The 12,186-nt window shown below is 32.7% G+C and overlaps 1 protein-coding gene across 3 annotated transcripts in view; it reads left to right on the top strand.

Annotated features, from left to right (window-relative positions):
* Nucleotides 1–9,917, top strand: part of LOC126881122 (cellular tumor antigen p53) — an 82,626-nt gene extending 72,709 nt beyond the window's left edge. For all 3 annotated transcript variants that reach the window (XM_050645176.1, XM_050645178.1, XM_050645177.1), the window contains one exon: nt 3,017–9,917. In XM_050645176.1, coding sequence (XP_050501133.1) covers nt 3,017–3,033 — 17 coding nt within the window. In that variant the 3' untranslated portion in view covers nt 3,034–9,917. The remainder of the gene's footprint in view (nt 1–3,016) is intronic.
* Nucleotides 9,918–12,186: the final 2,269 nt, after the last annotated feature.

Raw genomic sequence — 12,186 nt, 5'->3', positions numbered from 1 at the left:
TAACACCTTTTAAAGGTATCAGTAAAATATTTAAAAGATGTCTCCATAATTTTTTTCTAAAAATCTCTATTTATTGCGTTATTTAATGATAAAATGTTTGATTCAAGGTTAATTCGAAAAAACCCCGATTTTAAGTAGGCTGTAACTTAGGTTTTGTTATTGCTATAATAATTTAAAGAACACCACTACATTCACTAATTTAATAGGTTTCTTTTTGAGTATAATGACTTTTTCCTAAAAATGCATAATTTTAGAGATATTTTTGAAAATCCACTCAAAAACATGCATTTTTTATGTAGGATATCATCAATTTCGATCGTGAATAACTTGCTAAATATCACTTTACCGAAAAAGTCGTATATAAGATTTTTTACTCAGAATTGAAATATCTATCAATTTCCGAGGTTATTTTGTGGTTAAATATTTCCACCCCCGAGAAGGGGTGGTACCCACCCCCAGAGCAAAAGCACACATCGGCACAATATCACTTTTTTTCTTTGACATATTATCGATATGTATGCCAAATTTCAAGTCAATCCAAGCGGTTCTTTAAAATGTACCGCAAAAACCGTCAAAGAATGGACTACAAGGAAATAGCTTCAGAACAACACTATTAAATATATTTTTACCTAAAAAATGCTTGACGTTTCGATTGAAGTGTTTGTAAATAATGAGTTTTTGGAGAATGAAAATTGTATTTTTATGTATTATGTGTTGCATCGTGACCAGACATCTCGTAACGCGAACATTCGTAACCGGACAAGTGGTAACGGACAACTCGTAACGGCGACAGTTCGGAACAGCGACACTTCGTAACGGCGACAGTTCGTAACTATACAAATTCGTAACGGAAAATTCGTAACGTCAAAATTAAATTATTCTGTTTATTTTATTAACGTGGAAACTAGCTGTTATTACAGTTATAATTAAAGTTATGTTTATTAAATTAACGAATCAGTACCGGGATAAACATCATTAACACATTTTATATTTCGTGTTTCAGAATACATATATTAAAAGTCTTTAACAAACAAATATTTAAATACATACAAACTTTTAACAATATTTTTAAAAGTTTTTCCCTTATTGTTCCTTAAATTTGCATATACAGTAGACTCTCGTAAGTTCGGCCACCTCGGGACTGGACCCTAGGCCGAACTAACCGATGCCTACCTAAAAAATGCCCATTTATTGTTTGTAAGAATCTAGCAAACACAAAACACTTGCACACTAGCTAAAATACAACACAGAGGGATACTCGTGACATATATTAACACATTATGAAAAGACAGAAGGTTACAAAACACTACAAAATAATACTCACAGAACTGTAAGTAGGCATAATAAAATTTAAAAATATTACTATACATTGGTGGTTTGGATTCGGAAACACTTAAAAAAATCTGCTACTTTTTCTTTTTTAATGATTTTTTATGTGCAAAGTCATTTTTTAATAAACATTGCATCGATGGCAGTTGCCTCTTTTTGCTGTTCGATATAGGTAGCTGCCAGTTGCAAAGCTGCTTTGCCTTCAGCGTGGCTTATTTTATTTTCTTCATCTTCCTCTTCTATCTAAGCAGCCTCTGCGTCGTTATCCTTCTCATTTTCCTGGCGAATGACACACTCGGCGCTTTTGTCGTCGTTCAAAACCTCGTTGTGTAGCTGCTTTTCAAAGATGATTCACTCCAGAACATCTTCTTTAACAATGGGACAACAGCTCGGTAGTTGCTGAAAGTCGTGAGATAAAGCTGCATTGTCATCAGGTTCGTTAACAAGAATGTTGTTTGGCTCATCTGCTGTTGTGTTTGCTTGGTCAATCTTATCTTCTATATTTGGCCAAACTTCCTATTGGGATACTTCCTCTTCAAGCACTCAAGGGCCCCTTGGTCCATGGGCTGTTGAAGACTGGGAACAGCAGTTTAATTTATTTTTCATCGTCACACTGAATATCTTCCTGGTGATTAAGCGCGTTGTCAGGAAGTAGAAGTGCTTTGATGGCAGTTTTAATTTTGTCAAATGTTTTTTCACTTTGAGAACAAATTCGTAAACGATATATTGTCTGAAAAAGTATGTGTTCATCCACGCTTAATTCTGAGATCGATAATACACTGGGAGAGTTTACACGTTTATGTTCATAAACGCTCTCGGTTTTGGTGCTGTGCCAATAACAAATAGGTGTCATTGTGGATCCCCGAATCATTTCAACACAAGGCCGTTATCATTTCTTTGCTGACTTTAAACCCCGCAGCAGATGTTTCTTAAGGGGTGCCAAAGGGTTTTCTGGACAGAAGTTTAAAATGTAACCCAGTTACGTCGACGTTGTCTATTTGCTCTAGGCTCAAGTTTACGTCACCGATGATTTTTTAAAATCTTGCAGAAAAATTGGTGGCCGCTACAGGCAGAGAGCCGACCGGACTAAGCGGAGACCGAACTAACCGAGGCCGAACTTACGGGAGTCTTTTGTACCTAGACAAAGGAATAATGAAGTAATCCGTGAAATATTTAAGCCGCCAACCGTCTTTAGACATTCCCAACTTTATAAGTAAACATTTTTTAAAGGAAAGATTATAACTACCTGTTATTATTATAAACCTTGTGATTGGTTATAGCGTTGAGGTATTCAATCAACGGTTATAGTTGATAAGAGGGATGGCTTCAAAGAATATGATAACACGAATAATTTCATTTATAACTCTAGTAACAGTTAGTTTCCACGTTAACAAAAATAAACAGAATAATTCAATTTGGACGTTACGAATTGTCTGTTACGAACTGTTACCGTTACGAATTGTCTGTTACCATTTGTCCGGTTACGAACTGTCGCGTTACGAGATGTCATGGAACCGTGTTGCATAACTAATTTCCGGAGTGGAAATCGAAACGTCAAGTATTTTTTAGGGAAAATTGTAATTATCGTTACAATCTAACTGTGACTAATCCCATATAAAAATAACATTTACCTTAGACATGCCACAAACAGTTTCCTAACCTTATATTGTTTTTTTTTTTGTTTCAGAGGACCTAAACGAGTAGCATTCCATGTTATTCCTACACGTTTTTTTTTGTATTTCTTTTTTTACACATTTACCTTTGTCTACTTATTTTTATATTATCACTTGTTTTACGAGCATTTGTGTAAGTGGGTGTGTTTTATCAGTTTAGGGCGGTTTCTCTCTTTGATTTTTCATTAGTTTACAGTTATTGAATAGTTTTGTTAAACATATTCTTCAGATATATGAATATATGCTGAAGTTGAAAAAGTAACTCATATATATGAGCTATTCTTTTAACAACTTATTTTTCCTTTAACCCGGTAGCAGTCGCGCCGCTTAGAAAAAATCTAACATTTTATCCTTTTCCGTGATAACTTGATGAAACATTTTGCAACATAACTTTCCACTCGTAAGTGCCTCTAGGAAGATTGTAGTAATGTTAGAAATTTGTTTACAAACTAAGAATATGTTTAATACTGCTATTTACTTTATTTACACTCTTTATAGAATTAAGGTTGATTCGCATTTTACGGAACGTCAGCGTCCCGTCACGAACCGGCAACGTTACGTAACAGTAAAAAAGTTACGTGGTACAGTAACGTTCACCAAGGTTTGTCACGTCATTCAATTACAACGAAAAGTTAAGCGATGAGCAAATTAAGCACAAAAAAATGAGCAATAATTCTATTAATGTTGGACGAAGAGGAGCAGGCAAGCAACAACCCTAAGAAAAAGTTGTGGGTACGAAAGACGTTTCTTAATGGAAAATACGTAGGGGAGTAAGTACCATAAGTACATTGTTTAAACTTAAAGAACTAGATGATGACGAAATTTGTTATAAATACTTCAGAATGTCTCGGGATCAGTTTCATGTGCCATATTTAGTTCAAACATCAAACTGAAAAGACAATCTCGCCAAATATTCAATTGATTGACGGCCGCTGTTGTACTTTCCGCATTCGTATACTAGAAACATAGAGAAATAAAAACAAGGGTGCTTGGTTGATACATACGATTGTCACACTCGATGCTAGCGACTCGATGAACTACTTACTAAACTAAACGGCCAGAATAGGGAAAGCGGGAAATTTAAAATAATTCTATATTTCCCTTAAAAGTTTTCAGAAATATAGGATGGGAAAAACACATTTTATTTTTAATCTTTATTGTTATTTAGCCTACCTACTTGCAAAACACGGTCTTTTGTCACACTATCACTAGTTTTTTATTTGTATGTAATACACTATACACTATGTACACTATATCCATTAGTCCATTATCACTTGTGTAATTCCAATTTGTACTGTATTATCAGCTTAACAGTTAACAGTACTAGTAAGTACATACCTGAAAATAAAAAATAATATAAATCACTCGGAAACATGGAATTAACATTATTTTTAGTAAACTGCAGTAATTAATCACTTCATAGTTTTTGAAAGGTTATCTCCTAAATGAAAGCAATTTCGCTTTGTTGTACACGGCATATGAATGTACTTTAAAAAATCAATATTTCTAGACTATTATATAATATTAAAATTATATTTCCACCTACCAATATTCAATTCCACCAATTCAATATAGTTAAATCAAACAATTCAGCACAACAACAAAATGGAGTCATAAAAACATGATAAAAACACAACCTGAAAAGTCAATGTCAACAAGTATATTTTCACGGTACAATAAATTCTTTATTGTACCATGGCACAGAATGGTAAAAATTTTAGTTTCATAAACAACAGCGCCCCGATGTGCTACTTATCTGCGCAGAAAGGAATGTGAACGGTTTGCCCTATCCTTTGACCGCTCTCTTGTTTTTATTTCTCTATGACTAGAAATATGCAGGAATTGACATAAAACGTAACAGACCGTCACGTCAAAATATTGTTTTAGAGAAACGTTGAGGGTCTGAGAGCGTGACGTTCCGTGACGGTGCCGACATATGAGAACATCCTCGCTTAAAATACACTACAGAATATTTTTACGGGACGTTGACATTCTGTAAAATGCGAATCGACCTTTAATGTTTTTAAACATAACTTTATAGTTTATACTAGAAAACACTAAATTTTTAGATTTACTTATATCATATTCTACCTCAATATAAAGGTGCGCATTATTTTTAAATGCGTCCTGTATTAAAACAGTGTTCATGCTCTTTTTAATTTTACATTAAAATAAAAAATAAAGTGCTCAAGTACAAATATATTAAACACTTATTAATATTGCATATATTATAGAACGATGGAGAAACCATTGTTCGTATTTTGAAAGGGAGAAAGTCGCAAAGGACTAAATCGGATTAATAAAATGTTTAGAGAAGTATCTAGCGCATTTTGACCATTATTTGTTGGTATGTCGTAATTGATTCATTAATTCATCGTAAAATCTCTTCAGTACATATAAAATGTATAATTATGTAAAATTTATGTAGCCAGTGTAACCAGATATCGTAAAATACGTTAAGATCTGAGGTGGGTAGGGCATGTGATGCGGATGGAACAAATTTACCCTGCTAGAAAAACGCTCTTTGATAGACCCATTGGTCAGAGATGAAGATCCAGAACAATGAAGACATGAAAAATATGGAAATATGTGCTTGGCGGAGGATAAGGATGACTGGAGAGAAATTCTTGAGAAGGCTAGGACTCAGCATTAGCTTGTTTACTTCCTTTAAAATTAAAATTATTTCTTTCTGCAATATGTTTGCTCATTTCTCCATTTTATTTTTCCTCTTCTTCTGTCAGGAACTTGCTACTCAGCTGTTGGTATTGGGCGATTATCATTTTTATCATTTCGGTGTTAATGATGCCTTATCAATTTTAATATATCAGGAGCTTGGAGGAGTAAGGGCGAACTGCAAAAACGATGCTTCGAGAAAAAGTATCAACTTGTAAAATTACTATAATAATCATTCTTATTTATGCCTTATATTCACTTTGTAAAGATGGTTTTTGTCGGTGTCACGTTCTATCGGTACATCGGCTCATCACTACAATCTTTTCTCAGAAGCGTTGAACAGAATAATGAAAGGCGCCTGTGTGAGAGGAAAGTTGATCGCCAAGTACTAATAAAAATTACAATATACAATAAACGTTATGCAAATTTAGTTTCTCTACTATTATGCAAATTACACCCTAATCTTTTCCTACGGTATGGAAATCCTTCTGGTAGATCTTAAAAACTTAAAAGGATCAAGTATATTCAAATGGGAAATAAGCCACAATTTTACCTAAAAATGATTTTATTAACGTTTCGACGCCCAAGTCGGGTGTCGTTGTCAAAATACAAAATAATACTAAATAATAAAATCATTTTTAGGTAAAATTGTGGCTTATTTCCCATTTGAATATACTTGATTATAAAAATGCCACAAGAAAATAGCTTCAGAACAACACTTAAAAGGATCTTGCAAGATTTTTATGAAATAAAAAAAGAGGTTTAATACTTTTTATTCTATAAAAATAAACATCCCTAGTGTTTTTAATAAAATTCACAAATAAAGCTTCAATTGAATTCAATTTGATTCTCATCGTCTACGGTTTCTTCGTCTTCTGTATCTCACCAATTTAAGCTACAGAAACACCGGTGCGTTAACAGAGAAGAAGGGGCGAACCTTGAACGGAAACGCAACGAAAGCCTCTGGGTTCGCCCTTACTCTTCTAGACGATTATGCAGTTCAGTTTCTGACATGAATGGATTGGTATATATATTATTTCTTACGAAATTTTAGGAGTATTAAGGGCGAAACATGCTGTTATAATATACAGACGCATTCTTTAAAAGTATGTGAGGAAGATGAGACTGTTTTTGAAATTACCATTTTTCGGGCTCGCCCTTACTCCTCCAAGCTCCTGATATGCTCTCACATATTCATTTTTAAAATCATTTTACTATCCAAAGATATGCTTACGCTATCCCCTTGCTTTATTAGAGAATCTCACAATTCTCACTTCTTTTATAGCTGCACAGAACAGTTTACATAACTGCAAATATCTCTCTTTCTATAAACTTTTCCTGAAAGCACGAATTTTAATAGACTATATCTCATTATAACTTTAGTATTCCTTATTCAGTGCCCACCATAAATCCTCTCGAGATCCGATGATACGTTTTGGTAGGCCTTGGATGCCAAATTTGCAGTTATTAAAGCGTCATGGGGACCTATTGAGTTGTGAAGATTAGGTCCTAAATCCAAAAAAGTTAAGTTTTCCATTTTATCGAGGATTTTCCCCATTTAAATTACTCATTTAAACCTAATTATCTACACTTGAGAGCAAAATAATCGACTTACTTGCTGAATAATTGTACACGTGGAATTTCCTAAACCTGTTGTCCGATTTGAGTGATTTTTTTAGTATGTTATAACCTTATTATTTAAGAAAATCGATGTAATGTTATTGTTGCTATACAGGTAAAGGTCATTTTATACCGGGTGTAACAATCATAGTGTGTTTTTTCTTAAAGTTTAGAACACCCTGTGGAGTATTCTAGCATATACAAAATATTTAAATTAAAATTCAATTGTAGGCTTAGGCTTTATTAACATTTTCTTTTTTGACTCATTTGCTTATGTTGGATAATAAAAAAGTTAGGTATGTTTAAGAAAAAAACACAGTATGATTGTTACACCCGGTATAAAATGACCTTTACCTGTCTAGCAATAATAAATATTACATCGATTTTCTTAAAGAATAAGGCTGTAACATAGCCACCTTTAGTTTACAAGCCATGAAGAGAAAAAGGCAACGTCGCAATTGATGACGTTGGTAGTCTGACCTTCGGACTAAAGCTTTCGAAACTACGATTTTAAAGTACAAATTCTGGTAAAATTTATAGTATTTTTTGAGTCGAACAAGAAAATATTGTTAATTAGAAGTTTGTACAAAATAATATTAAAAGTAATTCCTTGTAAGTAACGTTTATTATACAAAAAAAAAAACAATAAGAATATAAACGGGATTTATTTCTTTCGAATCCTAAGAAAACTAATAAGTATTTTTCAAAAATTTAAACGCAGAGTGAAAGATTACGTTAGGACCGAGGGCCCAAAGTCCCTGAAAACTTCTATGTTTATTTTAATAAGTTACAGGGGTGAAAAACTAAGAAAATTTAGTGTGATTTTTAGTTTCAAATATGTCATTAAAAAAAAACTTTTTATTCGTTCTAAGGGACTTTCGGCCCTCGGTAATAAAGTAATCTTTTATTCTGCGTTTAAATTTTTCAAAAATAAGTACTTATTAGTTTCCTCAGAATTCGAAAAACATAATTACAGTAGAACGTCGATAATCCGGACCGTCAATAATCCGGATTTGTATCTAGCAAAAATATCTGATTCTTTTAAAATAAATTAAGAACTTCGCTGCGAAAAACGAACCTCTACCGCAGTTCAAAAATATTTTACACATTTATTTAAAAGCCCAAATAGTGTCTGATGTTTTTACTGTACACATGGTGCTATTATAAATTAATTACAATACAGTGTTTAAACATAAAAAAATGTTTTGATTAATTTCACCTCTAGACACTTTACTGTACAAGAGAAAACATAAAATTTTAAAACGTTTGTTGTACTTTAATGTGTATACTGGCCTTTTTTTGAGGTAATTTCGATAATCCGGATAATTTGATAATCCGGATGGGGTCCGGTCCCAATTAATCCGGATTATTGACGTTCTACTGTACATTTAAAATAGAGGCGTCAAAATTTTTCATTTTGTTCCTTTCCCCTTAAAGTTTGTCGCACTTATTTCGAAACACCCTGAATTGATAAAGAATAAATCTAGTTGTTAAACATAAGCGAATTAATCAAAAAAACAGAATGTTAAGAAAACCTGAGTCTATAGTTGGGTTTTAATTTCAGTATTTTATAAATGCCCTGTACACCATAAAAATTTGACTGGTCAGCAACAATATTATTACAGCGGTATTGTTAAAGAATTAGGCTATAACATATTAAAAAAATCACTTAAATCTGCCAACAGGTTTAGAAAATATAAGACATTAAAAATGACAAAATTTTTAAGTGGACGGATTTCTATATGCACGCAAGTTTATATAAAAATATATTATATTGAACTAAAATCATATTAATAACATACATTTTAATGTTCTTTATACTTTGGAGCACGAAATATTGTAAAATATTTCAGTTTCTCTGTAAATACAGTGAATATTTTTTAAAAACAAATGAGAACTGTCAGAATTAATCGGTCTACCAATAGATGTTGCCAAGTTTCAACTTCATGGCTTGTTAAGTAAAGGTGGCTATGGCTGTAACATACTAAAAAAATCACTCGAATCGGACAACAGGTTTAGGAAATTCGAGACTTCTAATGTGTACACTTCAGCAAGTCAGTCGATTATTTTGCTCTCAAGTGTATTTCAAAAGATGCGCAGTGTATAGAGTATTTAATTGAGAATGTCATGAGTCATGAGAAATTCACTGGGTGCATAATTGTTTAATTATTTTTAGACATTTTATAAAACATAAACCGGTTGAGATTGTTATAAGTTTCATATTGTCAATATAAACAGAGAGAGAGAGAGAGAAAGAAAGAGAACAAAGCTGGCATGGTGATATCGTTAAGTTGCTGGATTTGATTTAGAAAATGTGTTTGAAATATTATTACAGGTTTTAGTTGTAATATGTTCGTTCCATTTATATAATTCCTTTGTTTAATAGTGTAAGTTAGTAATAGTTTTCCAGTTTACTTATTGATATATTTTTTAATTTAGGAGGCGCATATGTCACACAATATGCTAATGCGGTGTTGCTATTATTGTACTTTATTAATTTCAAAATATATACCTACAATAGATTGTAAGCCAAATTTGATGCAATAAAGTTGCAATATTTTTTTACCGATATGTTAGGTTAATCTTTATTAATTTTGTAATAATAAAATTTACAAAAATGTCTCATTGCATTTTATTTAATTTCCTATGAAAACTTCAGTCAAACGTGAAGCTTTAGATGCTAAGTGAAACAAATTCTACATAAGGTAAATTAAAAAATGGGCAAAAATCGAGGAAAAAATAAGAAATTTATGTGAAATATGAAAGCCGAAAAAGACTTATCAGCTTAGATATGTTGTGGTGTTATCGAAGAATGCGGAAAATATCATGGACACAACACGTAACAAACGCGGAAACATAAAGAAAGATGAAAACATAAATACTCAATACTATGAAGGAAAGAAAAATGAGCTACTTCGGTCACATACTACGAAATTAAAATTATGAAAATGACTTAAGTTTTCACTCTAATGGCATACAAAACAACATAATATTACTCTACATCCCACCAGACTGAAAACAATGGGAACCTTCTCTGGTTAGACCTCCGAGGTTTCTACAATTTGCAAGCCATACGGATGCTGAGACTAAGGAAGATGAGGGAATTTTACAATTTATAATTCACGTCCCATCTGCTCAGCGCGGTAAAGTTCCAACGAGAATGGTTCCCTTCGTACTCCAATCAGAGTAAACATGTAAATAAAAAAAGAATAACCATTTTCAATTTGGGGGGGGGGGTTGTTTTGGTTGGATTAGAGAGAGCAGCGAAGGCAGAAATGATAGAGGCAAACAACTGTTAACTTTTCTTTTGGAAAACAATCTCTATCAAATGAACAGCTTCTTTAAAAAGAAAAAACACAGAAGATGGACCTGGGAAAGTCCAGATGGAAAAACAAGGAACGAAATCGACTATTTCTTAACAAATAAAAAAGAATTATTTAAAGACGTAAATGTGTTAAACCAGTTCAGCACGAGCAGTGATCACAGGTTAGTAAGACCTAAAATAACGATATCTATCGAAAAGGAAAGACTCAAAATGATAAATAAGAAACACCCAAAGAAATGGGTAAAACCAACTAATATTCAGGAGTTCGAAAAATATATTAATGATACATTGAAAGATACAACAACAACAGACATTAATATACTGAACAAGCAAATAATCACCACAATACAACAGGCTCAAACTAAATACTGTCCAACAAACCAAAAAGATGAAAAACTAAGTCAACCTACTAAAACCCTTATAGAACTAAGACGACAGATGAAAGGAGATACAAGTTCCAGCAAAGAAGCGCTAAATCAAATAAATAAGACTATCACAAAGTCAATAAGAAAAGACATAAGAAACTACAATGTAGAAAAAACAAAAGCAATAGAGCAAAATAAGAACATGAAAGTTTTGAAGAACGTAAGCGTACAAAAAGGAAAAATAGAAATCAACAAACTAAGAAACAGAACTGGAAAAGAAACTACAAACAGATGAAATATTAACAATAGTCGAAGAGTTCTACACAGAGTTATACAAATCAAGAAAAAAAGATGACAATGCGCAACCTCCAATTACAGTAAAAACTGGGGTATTAAATCAAGGATCAGATTTAATGCCCGATATAACAAAATCAGAAATCAAAGAGGCTCTGAAGAAAATGAAAAATAATCGAACCCCAGGTGAAGATGGAATAGTATCAGAAGCACTAAAAATTGGAGGAAATATACTACTTGAAAAAATTAAACAACTTTTCAATATCTGCCTTCACAACGCCAATATTCCAACAGACTGGAACAACGCTACTATGATTCTATTACACAAAGCAGGAGACAAAGCCAATTTAGAGAATTACAGACCGATTAGCCTCCTCAGCCATTTATATAAGTTATTTACGCGAATAATAGTTAAGAGAATGGAAAGAAAGTTAGAGACTTATCAACCAAGAGAACAGGCAGGATTCCGAAAAAATTACGGAACAAATGACCATCTACAAAGTATAAAAACCCTGATAGAGAAAGTAGTTCAATAGATACAATAAACCCCTAGTTCTAGTTTTTATCGATTTTCATAAAGCCTTTGACACAGTTGAACTTAGCAAAACATTACAGGCGCTTAAAGAATGCAGGCTAGATTATAGGTATACAAAATTAATACACAAAATATACTTACAGGCAACAACCACTGTCAAATTACATACTAACAGTAATCGCATAAAAATAGAACGGGGGGTTAGACAAGGAGACCCAATGTCACCTAAACTTTTTAATACGGTCTTAGAACATGCTTTCAAGAGTTTGGATTGGATGACAAAGGGAATAAAAATAGATGGAGAATACCTAAACAACTTACGTTTCGCCGATGATATAGTCATAGTAGCTGAGGATGTAGGTATGGCAAGAG

The sequence above is a fragment of the Diabrotica virgifera genome, chromosome 3 (assembly GCF_917563875.1).
Source record: "Diabrotica virgifera virgifera chromosome 3, PGI_DIABVI_V3a".
Classification (NCBI taxonomy): domain Eukaryota; kingdom Metazoa; phylum Arthropoda; class Insecta; order Coleoptera; family Chrysomelidae; genus Diabrotica; species Diabrotica virgifera.
This window is presented reverse-complemented; position numbering and strand designations above follow the sequence as displayed.